The sequence below is a fragment of the Musca domestica genome, unplaced genomic scaffold, assembly GCF_030504385.1.
Source record: "Musca domestica strain aabys unplaced genomic scaffold, Musca_domestica.polishedcontigs.V.1.1 75, whole genome shotgun sequence".
NCBI lineage: Eukaryota > Metazoa > Arthropoda > Insecta > Diptera > Muscidae > Musca > Musca domestica.
In genome coordinates, this window is record NW_026712393.1 from 2,036,101 (window position 1) to 2,056,622 (window position 20,522).

The window sequence follows — 20,522 nt, forward strand, 5'->3', positions numbered from 1 at the left end:
AATCATTTTTCGGCCACTGCGACGCGGTTTAAGATCAAGTGGCTTCTTTACTTTTCGAACCATTTCTGCTGATGTTGCTGTTTTCTTCCGTCTACTTCCTTGATGTCAGGCTACTCTACCAGTATCACGGTAACGAGCGATGGTACGAGACACAAAAGATTTATTCACATTTAAATTCTGGAGTGCTCTAACGATAGTCACTTGTGATTTTCCAACCAAATATAAAGAAATCACACTTTCACGCTTGAATTCCATGGCGAATAACTTTTTTTCTGGAAAATTCTCACCAAAATGCTTTTGTAAGCAAACAATGTAATGGGCTGACACTGGAATAAGTTTAACAGCTGTCGGACGAGTGGCTTAGAAATGACAGCAGTCTGAACTTGATTGCAGTTTTTTCATCTCACCCAGTAAAGTTAAGCACCCTAAAATATTTCTATGTGGCGCCCAACAGTTTTCATTTTAAATCTGTCTATAAAATTTGGCCCCCGTTGTAATATTGTACAAGAGTGACAAACGTGAAAACGAGACACTTATTACATGAGGCACTACAAGCTGTGGGTAAGATTTCTTTAGGGAGAGTAGAGAACTTATTCGCCGTTTTGATGAAATTGAAAAGATTGACTTCAAATAATAGAGATATGGTCTTTTTGCCTTAGTTTGTCAAGTAAATGCTTAATTTTATTTCAGCTTAATTGAGCATAGCAGATCTAGGCTATTATTTCGACATCCTGGCAATTCCCTCCCCTAGATCCATATAAATCTAAATTAAGTGCCCAGATGTTTCTGCCGGGAATGCTTGAGGCTCAGGCAAGATTACATAGAAGGAATAAATCAAAAGTCTTGCCTTAACGCCAAGAATTCATAAATATTAGATTTAAAGACGTACTTCATGTGAATTAATGCAAAATTCGCCTATAAAGCATCATTTTAGAAGTATAACGTCAAAGCCAAAAATATTCTTCATCAAATTTTACTATAAGTCACTAACGAGACCAAATCTCTATTTCAATTATATATCACGAAAAAAACTTATATCAATATTGCCAGAAAAAAAGTTAAAAATTTGCCCATTTTTAATAAATTTTTCCTTTGCCATTTTCGAGTTGCGACATAAAAGTAACATAAAACTTCGTTTTAGAAAGAACTATATATCTAGCTATAATAGTTTTTAAGAAAATTGCATTCGAAATTTATACATTAGCAATGGAAATTATTTGCCCACGTTTTTTTACTACTAAATTAACATGTTTCCATTCCAAGTCAAAATCTCCCTTAAAACTTCATATTTTGGGGAAAGTGTCAAAGGAAGAATTATTCTGTATTAAATTTTAGTATGAGTCTCAGAACAGAAGAAATGTGTAAACCCTAAATCGTAAATGCTGGAATTTTCAAAAGGTCAAAAGAAGAAACATAGAAGGAATTTCTTTCTGGCTTTTGTCATCGGCTAGCTTTTTCGTAAAGGAACAGTTGAATAAGGGTTTAATAGTTTAAATTACGGACCGAAATCGAACTAAGTTAACCTAGAATTCATTCCTTCTTTTACATTTTTTAAAGCTTTATTGCAGTATCCTTCCCTTTTTCCGATTTTTTCCAGTTCTAAAACAATTCTTCTAATTTCGGCTCAATAAAGTCCATTCTTCGAAGCTCACAAATTTTATGGGTTTTCGAAATCACATTTTAATCCAAGTTTATGCTTTATATCAAATCAATAGAAGGTATTTTATCCTAGCTAGTCTAAAAACCCTTTGTATAATTACACAATCCATTTTCTTAATTTTCAGTGTTTAAATTGTAACATACCATTCCTGGTGTCCTTGCTTATCCTCTCATCTTCTCTGGTTGAACAAATTTCCCTCATATTATAAAACAATAATATTGCCATACTGGCGTATACGATACGACAGACGTTATACGACCCAGTGTACAGATTAAATTAATTTCTCAAAATTCATATTCCTGTTCCACATTACTCATCATTTTATACATATGTAAAGTCATATGTTTTTTTGTGATTTCACCATATAAATTCTTACAAAATCAATAAAAAATATCGAAGATATTTTAGTTTTGTGTGAAAATCCATAAAAAATATACCTCCAACACAAACCCACATATGAACAGTTTTAAATAATTGGATCAGATTTGTTTTTAATCAAAACCTTTTACTCTGAACACACTTTCCACTGATCGGTTCTCATTGGCAATTTGTTTTAATTTCCCATTTTTTCTGTTTTTTATTTTCTTATTTTGCAGGGGCACCTTCAATATTATTACAATTACTAAAATTATTTCACACATTTTCAATTTTTGCTAACTTCAAAATTATCTGTTGATTGTCATTGTCAATTGTGTTTTTTTTTAATTTTTAAATAAAAACTACCCACCCTTCCCCAAAAGGCATATTTTAGGTTTTTTTATTGTTGTGGACTTTACCCCTCTGTTGATACTCTCTTCCCTCACTACCTCACCATTTTTATTAAAAATTCATTTTCAAATGTTCTTTACATTTCCTCAACACTTTAAAACCAACCAACAGAACAACATGGACTTTGGCAGCCAAGGGCCAACACCAATGATATCGGGACGTCGTCTACTGGTGAAAATCGTCAAGGGAGAAGGTTTGAAGGATGCCCGTGATCCCTATGTGGTTGTGGAAATGGATGAGCCACCACAAAAGAATCAAACTGGTGCCCGCCAGGGCAATCAACCCTATTGGGATGAACATTTCTTATTGTAAGTCAACTTTTTCTATTAAATGTTGATATAATAACTTCATTTGTATTTGCTTTAGCGATTTGTCACCACAATCTGCCGAGATCCTCTTCGAAGTCTATGATCGTCCTGCTGATGCCACAGCCGCTCCCAAGTTTCTCGGCCTGGGTCTGGTGGGCATTGATGAGCTGGCCGTGGGTCCAGCCTCAACGCAAGTCTTAGCCTTGCAACCACGTCCCTATGAAACACAACAGGTCTCCGGTTCCATAACCGTGGACTTTGTGTTCATTGAAGGTGCCGAAATACCTGCCGGCCCCAGACCATACAAACTGAAAGAAGCCTTGCACATTAGTACGCCGAGCATCAATGAACACATGAAGAACGGTTCGAATTTGGCCGATGCTGCTGTACGTGCCTTACAGGAGGGTGCACTGAACACCAACGGCCAGCCCAGCAAGAGTACACTGATCATACATAGTGTTCAGAGGGTAAGTTGAGGGGTATGTGGGGGACGAAAGAACAACATTAGTTGATAAAATTGTTTTTTAAATGTTAACTAAAAAAAGATCGATAAAATTTTATAAAGTAGTTAGATTAGTGGGAAATTTTTAAAAGAAGCGGTGCAACAAAAAAATGTTTGTTTTCAAATATTTCAGAAAAACTCAGTAGTTTATGAAAGTAGGGTTAAAAGCAGTTAAAAGTATCAGTCGGATTTGCCAACAGATATATACCCTCAGCTAATGTTCTATTATTTAAATATATTTTGACTTCTGTTATGATTAGCCAAATTGTTGACCCTCTATGGAGTAGGTCCAAAGAAATAGGCCAATAGGAAGATGTAAACAGATAAAAGTATTGAAAATTCTGACCCTTGGTGGGTGAGGTACCAGAAGGGGTTCGAAAATATATATCATCTTCACAATAGATCTTGTCTTAACAAAAATTTTTGTGTGTGTGAAAATTGGAGAGAGTTGGTAACTTATTTCATTTTCTTTGATCGTTTTTTTTTTCAAAATCTTTAACCCTATGTGGGGGATGTACCAGAGGAATTGGTCCTATCTTTACCATCTTTATAAGAGATCTTGTGTTTATGGATATGATCAAATGTATCTAGTCTGAATGGAATATGATATTCATTTGCATGGATATTCAAAATTTGAAAAATTTTCGGCGGAGGTACCAGAAGGAGTGGACCGATATTGTCCATTTTCGCATCTAACCTAGCACTGATGTAAATATTAGGATTTACAAAGTTGGAGCAAAATCGAATCATCCTTTCTCTTCCTGTGCAGTAAAACACTTTTTTTTAAATTTCGACCCTTTGTGGGGGAGTTACAAGAAGGAGTAGACCTTTATATCCCATCTTTACATCAAATCTCGTGTTAGTAGATATGGTAAATGATATAAGACATTTAAGAAATTTCATAAAGGCAACTGAATTTAAAATATAACAGACTGTAAACTGCCCGCCTTCTTAAAAAAACCCTTAGTCCAGAGCGCACAACAGGCCTGTTATTGCCCAACAAGGCACACGACGAATTGCTTCGGCCCTCTTTTCAACATAACTTAACCTAATCTAGTAGAAATAATAAAATGTGTGAGATATGAAGAGAACCGGATGTGCCAAGTCTGAATGGAATGTTAGCTTCGCGTTTTACAAGCTTCATTGATATTCAAAATGTTGACCCTTTATGGGGGAGGTACCACTATATATTTCATCTTTACACCAGACCTTGGGTTAATAAACATATTTGATGTGTGTAATTTGAAGACAATTGAACTCTTACATCACATTTTATAAGAGTTACAGTTATTTAAAATTCTGAACCTTTGTGGAGGAGGTACTAGATTAAGTAGACCGATCACTCATGCAAAATTTAGGATTTGCAAAGTTGGAGCAAAATCTGATTATCCATTCTCTTTCTGTACAGTAAAATACTTTTTTGAAAATTTCGACTATTTGTGTGAGAGATACTAGAAGGTGTGGACCGATATTACCTATCCGCGATCGGATACTGCTTTCGAGAGTTATCATGTGCACCAGCCAGCCAGACAGAGGGACAGACGAACGGACATCGGTTCCAAATATCCTGAAACGGATTTTGGTCCAAAGAGACATAGGGTCTAAAACCGTTATTTCGATTAGGCCCGTTTGGCCGTATCAAGTGATGTGTACTCTCTCTAGCAATATGGCTGAGCGTATAACTAACCACATGGTTAAAAGTATAAAAACTGGACGTTTTTCCTTGTTTTTTTCTTTGATCATTTTTTCCACAAATTTTGATGCCTGAAAGTAACTTAAAATTTCAAGGGATTTTCCCCGTAATTATAGAAAAAAAAGTTATTTCATAATTTTAGACCCAACAATGTGTTATATATTCTTGATCAGCGTTTAAATCTAAGACGAATTAGCCCTGTCCGTCCGTTCGTCTGTCCGTCTGTGGCAATTACGCTAGAGTCAAAACGAAACAAGGTAGGAAGCTAAAATTTTGCACAGATCTGTCTTTTGTCTGCAGTCAGGTCAAGTTCGAAGATGGGCAATATCGGTCCACGATATCGTATATCCCCTACAAAACGGCAACTCCCCATATTTTAGTCAGATTATTCAATGGAATAGTCTGAAAATCCACACGAGGGGTTCCTTCTGAGTACTTTATCCCCTGAAAGAGAATTTTCTATATAGGTCCACGATATCGTATAACGGTACCCCCATATTTAGTATTTTGATGATTTTATCCACATTTTTCAATGGAATTGTCCGAAATTTTACACAAGGGGTTCCTTCTGAGTACTTTACGACCTACAAGAGAATTGTTTATATAGGTCCACGTTTTAGTATAACGCCCATATAACGAAACCCGCAGATATTCGCTATTTTCATAATTTTTGCGACATTATTCACCTGAATTGTTTCAAATTTCGTTCGGAACCGTTACTACTACCTATGGTATAAATTACTTATGCAGGACTACGTCTTTGTATAGCCCCCATATAACGGCTTTCATTTGAGCGGTATTTTTCGACGGAATTTCTTTTGTAATTTTTCAATTTTCTTCCAAATGGTGGAGGGTATAAAAATCTCGGCCCGGTCGAACTTAGCTGTTTTTTACTTGTTGTTAGATTGAGTATTGAGATGGGCATTATCGATCCACTCCTTCTGGTACCTCACCCACAAAATGTAAAAATTTTCAAAGAAAATAAATTACTGCACAGACCCTTAGATCCTAGTGATAAACAATATTATAAGGGCCCACTTCCTACAATCACTCACATACAGACGACGCTACCCACTTTCCTCTTTCACCGGCAAAATTTTAAATGACCAAAACGATCATAAAATCCGAAATAATCTTCCGGTTCCGGCTATTAACCCAAGATCTGGTGTGAAGATAGGATATATCGGTCCACTTCTTCTGGATCCACTCCTCTGATATGAATATGTAATTTATCGAAATTTATGATGTCGCATAAAATTGGGTACAAATGTTCGATTTCCTTCAAATTTTGCACATACCAATATATTTATCTGTATTAGATGAAGTATGAAAGCGGAACACTTTGGTCCGCTATATCTGTTAACCACTGCATATTTCCACATTTTCCAAAATTTTCCATATATTTCATATAAAGTATAGGAAGTAGTCGATATAGCCCAAATCTGTCACGTTGTAATATTTATTATAATATTGGCCAACTGCTTCGGAAACTCCCCCATAAAGGGTCAACAGTTTGAATAATCATAGCTCAAGAATATTTAAGGTTTGGTCTGGCCGAACTAAACTGCTTTTTTATTTGTTTAGCTCTACTTTTACAAGCTATTGGGGTTTTCTGGAAGTTGTTAAAAAAAAAAATTTGTGGCACAGTGTTATGAAGAGGAAGATCGGCCCTTTGTTCGCGCGAAAGTATTATCGATTTTTCTCTGGCTTTTAAGAATGCCCTAAATTTAGCTGATTTTTAAGAAAGTCCCTCAGTGGTGTAGTTGAAAATCTTAAGGCTCTTAAAGAATTTCATTTAGATCCTCGTCGACCTTAGATTATAGACCACTCAAAAGAGATATGGTTAAGGAAAATTTAATTTTTAAGCAAAAATATATAAATATTGAAAATTGTTGTTAAAAATAATGAATAAATTTTATTTAAATTTAAATGGTTATGTAAAATGTGTCTCAATTTGAAACAAAAATGCTTTTATCGATCTTCCACCATAATGACTATCATACATATATTGCTTATTTGTTTATAATCGGTCTAATTTAATTTCAATATTGGTTATATTTTTTTTTATTTGAAAACAATTTTTTCATATTTATTTTCATGGTTATTTTCTGCATCCTGCACCTGCCGTCCGTCCACCTGCCACAAAAAAAAAACAAAAATACCACCCTGACAACTACTCATGATATCAAAATCATTGTCCCCCTCTATCATCGTTATTGCACAATCATTGGAACAGAATTCAAGCAATCCAAATGCATTTAAGGTAATTTTTATAAATCTGCCACCAAAAAGAAAATCATAACAACGCTCATAACATTTTTTAGTTTTGAAAAAAAGTTTCGTTATTCGTTTTGAGTTCTTTAAGTTTGTTACACAAAAAAATTAGAATTTAACTTGAGTTGCATTCACTTATTCATCTACTGGACACAGAGTGAAATAAGATGAAAAGAGTTTAATTTTCTATCTTTAGTTTAGTTCGTTAATAACCCCAAAAAATGCATTAAATATTTTTTAGAATAGAATTTGTTGAAATGCTAACCATCGAAACCATTCTCTTTTCATGGCCTGTATTTACATTTTGTAAAAATCTCAAATCTCAAACTGTTATGTGTGCGTGTGCGTCTCGATACCATACATTTACGTTACGTTACGTTACCGCATACTCTGCGCTTCTATTAACCCCGCTTAAAATTAAAACACAAAAACAAAAAGGTCGAAGTCAACAAAGATGGACAAATCGAAGTTAAAGAATCTCAAGATGTATTAAATGCCGCCGTCTCAAAGGCCTTGGAAAGCCCTGGACAGGAGGCGACAAACGACTCGATTCTGCCAATCGATAGCCTAGAGAATATTGAACAAATAACACAGGATACATCGGTGACCACAGATATAACTGCAAGTCCCACCGATTCGTATCCCCAAACTGAGTGCCTAAATGAAAAACCGTCCCTAGATAATACCACAGGTAACGATAGTGCTTTGGGAGATTCCACCACAGAGGTAAGTCCGTGTGCCATCCACGTAAGTTGGAACTTTGTTCAAGTTCTCATTTATTGTGTTTTACTAAAACGAAAAGCATGAAGTTCCTTTTGAAGCTTTGGCTATTTTTTCGCCTCCAGCCTCCATTGTATATTTGTCCTCTAACTATTTCATGTCTACCCTCTGTTTAGTACGGTCAACCGAATGCTGCCTCCTCGCCAAATGGTCACAACAACTATCAACAGAATGGTGCCTCCATGGCTGGCTATTCACCTGCTAGCAACAATAATAACAACAACAACTCGTATTCGAATAACGGCTATTCCAGCAACAGTTTACCTCGCAACGGTGTCATGACACAACAGCCCCTGTCATCACCGCCCACATCCGATCTGGACGATCGTGGCCGCAGTAAGAAACGCAATTTCTTTGGTACTTTGAAAAAACGTTTAAGCCGTTCCAAGACACGCACCCATTCGGCCGATCAACAACAACAACATCAATCAAATCAAACAACAACCCCAACAGGAACACTCAATGGTGATTCACGTTCATTATCTGTCGATCGTGCTGTTTTGTCCAAAAGCAATTCACTTGGTAATTACCTATGTTCCACACCATCCCCAAAAGAAAACACCCATCCACCCAACCACTGTCACCTTCATTCACCAACCCCCCTCACCCTCTTTCTATTGTAGAATACGCCATCATGTTTTTGTTTTGTTTTTTCACCCATCATCATTTCACAATATTACTCAGTAACTTGTACTCAGAGAACATGCTCTCTCACATGCAAATAGATCAATGTTATTGAACCACAAACTCTCTGTTGAAATTTCTCTTTTCACTCGCTCTCAATTTCAATTACGAAATTTGAAAGAATTCCGGCGAATTTTGATGCTAAAACCATTAATAAAAATATAGGGGCTAAACGAAGACCCGAACGTTACGAACGTTAAATACAAAATAATTCTGGCAAAAATTGTTGCAAAAATCATCAAAATATCGAATATTGGGAGGTACCGTTACTGGTCGATAATTATAACCTTCAAGCCAGTCACTAAAGGGGCCTTTGAAGTCCTTTTTCCAAAAAAAAGTTTTAAACTCCTTTTAAACGGGATCGCAGCAAGTCAGAATATTCTAAAGAATTATTGGTCATAAAATTCTACTATAAGTCCCGAAATACAATAAAACTCTAAATCTTACTCAAACACCAGGAATTTATAAATATTAAAAAAATCGTACTTCATATGAGTCTATGCAAAATTCTACTACAAAAAACCATTTTCGAACAATGTCGTCAAAGACAAAAATATTCCTCATCAAATTTCACTATAAGTCACCAAAGAAAAGAAATCTATATTTTCGTTATATAACAAAAAAAATATCGGCATCAATGTTCACAAAAAATAAAAAACGAAAATATGCCCTAATTGTTTGGATCAATTTTTGCTTGCACTTTTTTTCGATTTGACGCCTGAAAGTAACATAAAACATCGTTTAGGACAAAAATTATCAAAAGAGGATATATTCTACACCAAATTTCACTATAAGTCTTGGAATAAACTATATATCTAGATATAATAGTTTTCAAGAAAATTATATTAAAAAAAAATAATATATTAAAAGTGGAAACATTTTTGTAATGCTTTTTTTAGTCCTTTTCGATTTAATTCCCAAAATTAACTTAAACTTCATTTTAGGTAGAAAGTATTAAAAAAGGAAATATTCTACACTAAATTTCACTATAAGTCTCGGAATAAACTATATATCTAGGTATAATAGCTTTTTACAAAATTACATTCGAAATTAATATATTAAAAGTGGAAACATTTCCGATTTTTGCTGTGCATTTTTTAGTCCTTTTCGATTTTATTCCTAAAATTAACTTAAATTTCATTTTATGTAAAAAGTATTAAAAGAGGAAGTATTCTACACAAAATTTTACTATAAGTCTCGGAATAAACTATATATCTAGATATAATAGTTTTCAAGAAAATTATATTCGAAAAAATTAATATATTTAAAGTGGAAACATTTCCGATTTTTGTAGTGCATTTTTTAGTCCTTTTCGATTTTATGCATAAAATTAACTTAAACTTTATTTTTGGTAGAAAGTATTAAAAGCAGATGTATTCTACACTAAATTTCACTTTGAGTCTCAGAACAAGCTATACATCTAGGTATTATAGCTTTTAAGAAAATTTAAATCCAAATTAATATATTTAAAGTGGAAACAATTCTTATTTTCATGGATACTTCTTTGGTCTATTTTCGAAGTGATGCATGAAAGTAGCATAAAACTTCATTTTAGACAAAAGGTATCAAAAGAGGATATATTCTACACCAAATTCCACTATAAGTTTCAGAATAAACTATATACCTAGCCATGATAGTTTTCAAGGAAATTACATTTGAAATGTATATATTAAAAGTGGAAATTATCTGATTTTTTTTTTTGACTGTTGACTTTAGGCGTCTCTAATTTGAGGCAAAAATTCCCATAAATCTAAATTTTTTGGAAAAGTGTCAAAGGAAGAAATATTCTTAATCGAATTTTATTATGAGTCTCCGAAGAAAAGAACTAAGTAAACTTAATATATGCCATAAAAAATATCATAAATTTTGATTCATAAGAACCCTTATTTTATTTTCGACAATTTTATTACAATTTCTGAATTTGCTGAAAATTTTCTTTAAATTACCCAATTTGGGCTCGACAGTATTCGATCAAAATCCCAAATGATTTTTGGGTTCTCAGGCCCAAATGTTTTAGGACCTTTACCATGCCCAAACGGTCACCAACATTTTAAGCAATATTCCGCAGTATTTTATGTAGAGCTTTAAAATTATATAAAAAGCTATGAATAACTTAAAAAGTGGATGACGTCGGACCACTTTTTGGGGTAGCAGAGGGGTGAGGAAATATATAACAGGTTTAATATAGAGAAAAAAGTTCTTTCTACAAAAAAAATGTATACCCTCCACCATAGTATGGAGGGTATGTTAAGTTTGTCATTCTGATTGTAACACCTCGAAATATACTTTTTAGACCCCACAAAGTATATATATTCTTCATCAGAATAAAATTCTATGTCGATTTAGCGATGTCCGAACAAAATGAAGTAGGTTGATAAAATTTTACTCAAATGTATATTATGTCTACAGGACTTTTGGTAGTGAAAATGGGTCTTTGTATAGTCCCCTAGAATGGTACCTCCCTTTTTTCGGTATCTTGGTGATTTAAGCGACATTATTCACCGGAATTGTTTCAAATTTGGTGTTTAAAGTTCGTAATGGGTAGTACCGCCTATGACAGAAAATTGTCTGTGCAGGTCCTCATCTTCGTACCCATTTATAGGTACCTTCCGTTAATCGGTATTTTTATGATTTTAGCGAAATTATTCATCAGAGTTTTCTTTCAAATTTGGTATTTGAAGTTCGTAATGGGTACTACAGCCTATGACAGAAAATTGCCTGTGCAGGCCACGTCTTCGTATAGCCCCCATATAACGGTACCTCCCGATATTCGGCATTTTAATGTTTTTAGCGACATTGTTCACCGGAATTGTTTCAAATTTCGTATTTGAAGTTCGTAATGGATACTACAGCCTATGACAGAAAATTGTCTGTGCAGGTCCACGTCTTCGTATAGCCCTCATATATCGGTACCTCCCTATCTTCGGTATTTTGATGATTTTAGCGACATTATTCACCGGAATTGTTTCGAATTTGGTGTTTAAAGTGCGTAATGGATACTATAGCCCATGACAGAAAATTGTCTGTGCAGATCTACGTCTTCGTATAGCCCCAATATAACGGTACCTCCCGATATTCGGTATTTTGATGATTTTATCGACATTATTCACCGAATTTTTTATTCAAGTTTCGCATTTGAATATTGGAATGGTTTATGATTAAGTTGCCTATTTTTTTATACCCTACAACACTATGTGTTGGGGGTATTATAAGTTTGATTGGGCCAAAAATTATGTAACACCACGAAATATTGATTTCCCACATAGGAAAGTATATATGGATCTTCCTAGCTCGTCGAGCTGAGTCGATCTAGCTATGTATGTCCGTCCGTCCGTCTGTCCGTCTGTCCGTCTGTCCGTCTGTCCATGTTAATTTGTAATCACTCTACAGGTCGCAATTATGGCACGATCTTCACGAAATTTAGAATGGAGATGGGGCTAGGGTCAGAATAGAACCCTATTTCTTTTGGAGATGATCGCCAAATGTTTAGGGGTTGAAATGGACCAAATACTGAAAAAATGTCAGATTTTGCAGTAGCTATACAGGTCGCAATTATAGACCAATCGACGCGGAATTTCGCATGTAGCTAGAGTTTAGGGCGGGGAAGAAGCCTACCAATTTGGGTGGTCATCGGATAATATTTAGCGGGTAAAATAGACCATATCTTTTTTGTTGAAAAAATTTAACAATTTTCATTAAACCGCGAATATTTTAAATCCCGGGGAACTCACAAAGCCATGACAAGGTTACTTCTGATCTTTACATTGATGTTAAGATCCAAAAAATCGAATATATAGCAAATATATGCGATATATATGTCTATCAAAGAAGATATGCTTGAAAGATGTCATATATGTCGAGAACGGCTGAACTGATTTCGACAGTTCTCATTAATTCAGAATGGCCTCTTGACAGGAAAGAAAAAACTTCTAAAAAAATCGCGTAAAAATATCTCTCTAAAGATGAAAATATTGATTTTGTAAAATTTTCTCATATTTTTTTCATTTTGTCATATTTTCATTTTGAATTAAACATTTGGTAATATTTCTACAGCTAACAAAACTAAGTAGTTAGGATATCAGGATATCATATACAGATCGCATTTATGGCCCGATCCTTACGAAATTTTGCATGGGGTTAAGATGAGGGTCAGAATAGAAGCCTATTCTTTTTGGAGATGATCGCCATATATTTAGGGGTTGAAATGGACCAAAAAAAAACTGCAAAATTGTCAGAAGGTCGTAATTATCGCCCGATCCTCACGCACATTTGAATGGGGATTACCGGACATTGCAAAAGCCAAGCAGTTTTGGATGGCCATCCAAAAATATTCAATGTGTGAAGGAGTTTGCCAACTTTTGTAGACAAAATACGAAAATGTCCATTCCAGTGACTTTTTGGAGAATTCACAAATACAGGAAAGACGCACTTCTGACTATTTCGTTAACGCTAATTTCTTTGAAGAATATAGTCAAATGACTGTATCTCATATAGATGCGTTTCAGTCAAAAACCAATAATAAATGTTAATCTTTTGCCACTTCTGAGAGATTATAGGTCTTTGGGAAATATTGGTTCCAGATCTAGGAAGACCATTTACGTGCAACATCTACCAATAAATTGGAAATGAGGAAATTAGTTTAAGTTGCTATTATTCGAAAATTAGAGAACGAAACCGGATGGTTTCTTTTATTATTTGTCACAATATCTTGTGGAATTCTTTCGAGTATCTCGCCTATATAAACTGTATCATTTATTATAGTGTTGTAGGGTATTCAACGGTCGGCCCCGCTCGACTGTAGCCTTTGCTTACTTGTTTTTTTTTTTTTTTTTTTTTTTTGAAAATTGCCAAATTTGTACCAAATGGTGGAGGGTATTCAAAGTTCAGCCCGAGCGAACTTACAGCTTTTTTACTTGTTTTTCAATAATGAGTAAACCCTCCAAGACGTTATATTGTTAGGAGTCTAACTACTGATCTCAGTAATATTTCCATTCCAGGACATATATATCGCATTTCAAGAAACCATTTCTAAACTCTCCATTACCCAAAAAAATATTTTTTCACATTTATATAATTCAAACATATCCTGTTATTTAGCAATTCACTATTATCCTTGAATCACATTTTTCATAAAATTCCACAAAATTCACCCAATTTTTCTGTTTTTATTTCATTAAACCAAAACAAAAAAGAAAAACGTTTTCATTTCCCCCTTTTCCTGTGTGTAATTTTTAATTTCTATTCCTTTTGTTTCTTTTCTTATATTCTATACAACAACAAAAAATATCTATGTCTTTCTCTTCTTCAATATTAAAAAAATCAACAAAAAAAACAAACTAAACTCTCCAACCAAAAAACAAAAACTCTCCACACATATAAAACACATGAAATGTTCAACTAAATGTTTATCTTTGTAACAAAAAAATACAAAAAAAACACTTAACTGTAACTGTATGTATAACAACTACAACAACAAAATATTCATTCAATGCACTCACCATGCAACATGCAACCACTCACATACATACATATTTACACAACTCTACACCTTGCACACATCACATATCGTAAAATGCAACACTATTTTTTACACAAAAAAAATTGAAAAAAAAAAACTCAAAATTATTGTCGGGGAAAACGTTTTGAAATTTGCTTTATATATTTTTTTTTAATATAATAAATTAATTGAATTCATTTCGATTTTTATTAATTTCTCTTATTTTTAATTCTTTTTCATTTCATATATAAAAACAAAAAAACAAACAAAAAATACATTTAATTTTTTTCTTTGGTTTGGTCTGCACACTTGGCGCTACTTTAATTGACTTTTGGTTTGAAAATTCAACAACACAAATCGACTATCAACCTGACAACTGAAAAACTTCAACAACTACCAACCAAACAACCAACAACAACTACATCAACAACATTTATGGTTTTGTATATAACTATGGTTTTATGGTTTAATAACAAAATTTTTGTTTTTTTTTTAATTATTTTTATTTTTAAAATTATCCTTTATTTTGGTAAAAAAAAAAACAATGCACACAATGTTATTTTTTGTAATTTCCTTTTATTTTTTTGGCAATTCCATTTTTGTTGCTAAAATTTCCATTTTGTAATTTGATCAATTGAAAACATAATTTTTGTGTGGTTCGGGTTTATTTCGTAAAGGACGCTCGGGCATGTCACCCACTTTAGATCACTCAAGACGCTCTTCAATTTCAGAGTCTTCAGCAATCTCAGGTTTCTCTTCGGCCAGCACAAAAACCTACGTTCACGAAGCCTCCACACTGGTACTGGAGACCATTGAAAATGGCATTAAGAGGTAAGCGGGAAATGAAATTAATGCAATTTATATCGAATATCTACTTATTGGTTTATTTTCTCTTTACTCTCCCCCTAGACACTTCATTGTGCCTCTCAATATCGCACAACGTCCCAGATGGCGCCGCAAGGGAACCAAATTGCACATATACAATGATCACACCTTTATTGCCAAGCATTTAAGCGGGTAAGTTTTCAATTAGATTTTATTTAAAAAAAAATAAATTATGGTTAGTTAACACATCATATGAGAGTCATATGTCAAGATAGATTTCCACTGCTTATGTATAAACAGAGCATAGATTTGCTCGTTTTCACACGGAAGAAAAACATGCAGGCGAGCGTAATTGCTCGCAGAGTGAAAATTTTATATGAACACACTTTTATATGAATTGAAGTGGGAGGCGATTCGCTCAAATTGGAGTGAGAGTTTGCTTTAAGAGAAAACAGTGGAAGATGGAAGCTGGTGGATATTGTTTACAAAAGCAACAACAAGGGTAGGCCGACATCTATTATACTCTCAAAAAAATCTTGTGTTAATAGAAATATTGGGATGTGTGAAGTTTAACAAGAATCGGACGCCTATGTCGTATTTTTGGGGCGTTTTGTTATTAAAAATTTCCCTCTGTGGAGAAGGTACCAGAAGAAGTTGACCGATATATATCTCATCTTTATAGCAGATCTTGTGTTAATAGAAATGTTGGGATATGTGAAATTTTAGGAAAGTCGGATGCTTATTTGGCGTTTTATGAGAGTTTAAAATTCTGAACTGTTGTGGGGAAGGCATCAGAAGGTGTTGTCCGATATCTACAATCTTTATAACAAATCTTATTTTGTTTGAAATATTGAGATGTACCAAGTCTGAATGGAATCGGATGTTAATTTCGTATTTTATGAACTTCATCAATACTCAAAATTTTGGCCCTTTGTGGGAGAAGTGCCAGAGGGAGTTGACCAATATTTGAAGGCAATCGGTCTCTTACATCACATTTTAAAAGAGTTATAATTATTCAAAATTTTGATGACATCAATGAAATGAACGGAAGAAAACACCAACATCAGCAGAAATCGTTCGAAAAGTAAAGAAGCGACTTGATCGAAACCCGCGTCGTAGTGACCGAAAAATGGCTCATGAGCTGAACATATCACAATATTTCATTCGGCAAATATTGAAAAATGAGCTCGGGGTAAAGCCATTGAAATTCCAAAAAGTGCAAGAACTTACACCGCAACGGAAGGAAATAGACTCAAAGAAAGGTGAACTGTCGAATTTGGTTTTCTCCGATGAGAAAACATTCTTTATCCAGCAGTTTGTAAACAAACAAAATGATCGCGTTTACTTGCCAAAAAGGTCAGCTCAAAATGAGCACCTTCGGTTGGCCACCAGAACTCAAGCGCCGGCCATGGTGATGGTGTGGGCCGCCATAACAGCCGATGGTCGCTCTCCGCTCCTATTAATCGACCGTGGCATCAGAATAAGTGCCGAATATTATCTCGAAAATATTCTGGAGGGTGTATTAAAGCACGCAAACATTTGGGCCGCAGACCTTGGACATTCCAACCGAACTCAGCACGCGGTACCAAAGAATGGTTATCGCACTCAGCACGCGCTACCAAAGAATGGTTATAAAATGAGGTTCCTCGCTTCATTTCCAGCGCACAGTGGCCACCAAAATCTCCGGATACCAATCCGTTAGACTATTGTGTCTGGAGTATTTTGGAAAGCAAGGTTGACACTAAAAAACACCAGAATGTCACCTCAAGCAAGCGCTTCGCCGGGAATGGGCCAAAATACCACAGATTTTATCTCACCCTGTATATATGAGACACACAGGTACATCTTAATCGATAATTTGATACACTTCCGTCCGTGCCAAAATATATATCCAAATCTGATCCGATCTCGATAAAATTTGGCAAAGATGTTTCTGAGGTATATTTGAAATATCTCCCAGAATATCGTTGTTTTGAGTACATCTGAAACAATATATGAACAATATATTTGGGAGCTATAGCTATACCTGAACCAAGTTCCACCAAATTTGACATATTTGCTTCTAATCTCAATTTGGTCGTATGTGCCAATTCCATGCGATTTGAACTATTATTACACATTAGGCGCACAATAAAAGGCAAATCGGACGAAGATATATATGGGAGCTATATCTAAATTTCGACATATTATCTCCAATTTGAATAGGACCAAATAAATCGGACAATAAATGTGATCTGTACTTTGTTTACATGGTCAGACGGAAAGACATGCATAAATCCACTCAGAATCTACAGATCATAAAAAGAAGCAATGGGTCTATCCCGCTTCCTTCTACGTGTTACAAACAAATGCCCAAATGCCCTTCTACGTGTTACAAACAAATGCCCAGTGTGGTGTAGGGTATAAAAATAGTCCGTAGTAACGCTCACCCTGGGTCCCGGTATTGACATTTTGAATTGTTAGCTTTAAAAAAATATTTAGTTAAGATTTTGGAAGGGATGCATTCAGACATATTTTTCAATGTTCTCATTTCCTTATGATGGAGGCTTATAAAAGTTTGAGCCGGCCAGTGAAATGCCTTCAATACAATGACAGGATTTTTTTACAACTAAATTTGGTAGAAAAATTAAAAAATCTATTAATTGCGATTTATATAATTAATTTTTTGCCTAGTTTATTTGCTTCGACAAAAATTCTTTATAATTTTCCTTAATTTCTTCAAATATTTCCAGCGGTGGCTTGCAATGTTCGATATGTATGAAATCGATACCCCGACGACCTGGCAAACAGGGTTATGAGTGTCGTGACTGTCAGCTGATTTGTCACAAACAATGTCATGTCCGTGCACCCCAAGCCTGTCCCAATCCAACTGTACTCTCAATGGAATTGTAAGTATTTGCAGTTTCATTTCTATTTCAATGAAAAAAAATACAACTACAAAAAAAAAAGAATTTTTAATTTAATACAAACGTATTATATCTTGTATTAATATTTTTACTTTTTTCTTTCTTTTCATTTATTAAACAAAAAATTATATTAAATTTAAAAAACGTATTAATTTTGTGTCTTGCCAAAAAACATAAAAACCAAACAACTAAAAGGGCCTCGTTTCCGGTACTCACAGAAAATGATTTACATTTAGTTAATATATCCAAATAAATAATTTTTCAGTTAATTATTAGTTTCCAAAAAAAAAAAAATAATATTTTAACTACTCTTCTTCTATTTGTACACTTTGGTACAACTGTAATCACCATATCATAAATAAAATATGTGCTTAATATAATTATTCATTTTTTTAGTTTTGGAGAGATTTTAATGTAGAAAAATCATTTTTTTTCTAATTTTGTCTTTTGTTAGCTTTTTGTGTATGGAATTCTTTTCTGCTAAGTATTATGAAAATAGCTATATTTTGAGATTATGAATTTCGTAAAAATATGAAAAATTGCAAAAAATTAAATTTCCACCAAAGCTTTCTATTTACTTTTTTTAGTTGGCTAGAAAATTCTAGTTTGAAACTCAATAAAATTTGAATTATGTGTGTCTCAGATATATATCAATTAAATGCGGAATTTTCTCTAATATTCAATTTAAAAATACCTAAGCCTTAGATATGTTCATAACTAAAGTGAGGGAAAAAATAAGAGATATGATAAGATACGAAAAGAGTGATAATAGAATACGTTTTTAGCCGCTAACGTACGTTTTTGTGCAGATTTGCACATCTAAAGGTGAAAGCACATAAAAGCTATAATAGCTTGTTTGGCTAGTTTCTTCGGAAAAGGACAATGGAGCGAAGGGCCAAAATCGAAACAAATCAATCTAAAACTGCTTTGTTCTCTACGAAGAACTCAGCTGATGACTTAAGACAGTCAGAAAAGCCTTTTATGCATTCTCACCTTAAGAACTGAGGGAATACGATAAGGGGATACCTAGGTCGACTTTCGAAGGGCCAAAATCGAACCAAGTCAATCTAAAACTCCTTTGTTCCCTACGAACAACCCAGCCGATAACTTAAGACAGTCAGAAAAGCCTTTTTATGTATTCTTACCTTAAGAAGTAAGGGAATACGATATAGGGATACGTAGGTCGACTTTCGACCAATCGATTAATGGACTTTTGGTGTTGATGTAGTCGACTATTGCCCGGCCATTGAACCCAGCCGATGACCCAGACAGTCAGAAAAGCCTTTTTATGTATTCTCACCTTAAGAACTGAGGGAATACGATATGAGGATACCTAGGTCGACTTTCGAAGGCCCAAATTTGAACCAAGGCAATCTAAGACTCCTTTATTCCCTACGAAGAACCCAGCCGATGACTTAAGACAGTCAGAAAAGCCTTTTATGTATCCTCACCTTCAAAACTGAGGGAATACCATATAGGGATACTTTCGACCAATCGATTAATGAACTTTTGGTGTTGATGTAGTAGACTTTTGCCCACGGTAAAAATCACAAATCCGACATTTTGTAATCGACTTTGAGAGCAAAGATTTTAGTCGATTCTTATATCCTCCACCATACATAGAGGGATGGAGGGTGTATTAAATTCGTCATTCCATTTGTAACTCATCGAAATAATAATTTTAAACATAACAAAGCTGTCCGTCCGTCCGTCTGTTGTATTCACTCTAGAGTCATAATGAATAAAGATAGGAAGTTAAAATTTTGCACAGAAAAGCTGGGGGCAGGTCAAGTTCGAAGATAGATTATATAGACCACCATATCGTATAGCCCCCATATAATGGTACTCCCCGACATTTGGTATTTTGATGATAGAAGGCAAATTCTTCAATGGAATTGTCTGAAAATCCACACAAATAGTTCTTTCTGAATATTTCAGACCCTCAAAAGAAATGTCTATATGGATATCGTACATCCCCATATAACTCCGTATATTCGGTATTTTGATGATTTTAGCTACATTCATCAATGGAATTGTCTAAAAATCCGTGCTAGAAGTTCTTTCTAAGCACTTTACCCCCCGGAAGAGAAATGTCTATGCAGGTCCACGATATCGTATAGCCCATACATACAGCGGCGTATTCGATATTTTGACGATTTTAGGGACATTGTTCACCTCAGTTGTTTCAAATTTCGTATTTAGAATTAGTAATGGGTACTACAGCCTACGACAAAAAAATTGCGTTTGCAGGCCAACCTCTTCGTATAGCCTCCATATAACCGTACCTCCCAATATTCGGTATTTTGATGATTTTAGCAACATTATTCACCGGAATTATTTCAAATTTCGTATTTGCACTTCGTAACGGGTACTACAGCCTGTGACAGAAAATGGCCTCTGCAGGTTCAGATCTTCCTATATCCCCCATTCTTGCAGTTCTGGAACAAACCAAAAAACTGGAACTTTTTGGATGGTTGGAAAAACTGAATGTTCGACTTATTCGTCAAATGCAAAAATCGAAAAGTCTAAATATCGACTTTTGATTTCGACTGTGTACCTTTAATTGGATAAAGCGATTTAAAAATCATAGGAACTACATACAAAAATTTTACATTTTCTTTTCAA

At 34.4% G+C, this 20,522-nt stretch overlaps 1 protein-coding gene across 23 annotated transcripts in view; it reads left to right on the forward strand.

Moving 5' to 3' along the window:
• LOC101900611 (uncharacterized) overlaps positions 1-20,522 on the forward strand; it is a 153,818-nt gene that overhangs the window by 125,491 nt on the left and 7,805 nt on the right. For 8 of the 23 annotated variants that reach the window (XM_059130483.1, XM_059130485.1, XM_059130486.1 and 5 more), the window contains 9 exons: positions 2,540-2,736; positions 2,795-3,203; positions 7,168-7,194; positions 7,644-7,931; positions 8,102-8,507; positions 14,844-14,997; positions 15,076-15,183; positions 17,724-17,879; positions 18,093-18,252. In XM_059130483.1, the coding sequence (XP_058986466.1) occupies positions 2,540-2,736; positions 2,795-3,203; positions 7,168-7,194; positions 7,644-7,931; positions 8,102-8,507; positions 14,844-14,997; positions 15,076-15,183; positions 17,724-17,879; positions 18,093-18,150 (1,803 nt within the window). In that variant the 3' untranslated portion in view covers positions 18,151-18,252. Of the gene's footprint in view, positions 1-2,256; positions 2,369-2,539; positions 2,737-2,794; positions 3,204-7,167; positions 7,195-7,643; positions 7,932-8,101; positions 8,508-14,843; positions 14,998-15,075; positions 15,184-17,723; positions 17,884-18,092; positions 18,253-20,522 lie in introns of those variants that run through there. The other 15 variants (XM_005185729.4, XM_011295145.3, XM_005185733.4 and 12 more) reach the window with 12 other exon arrangements.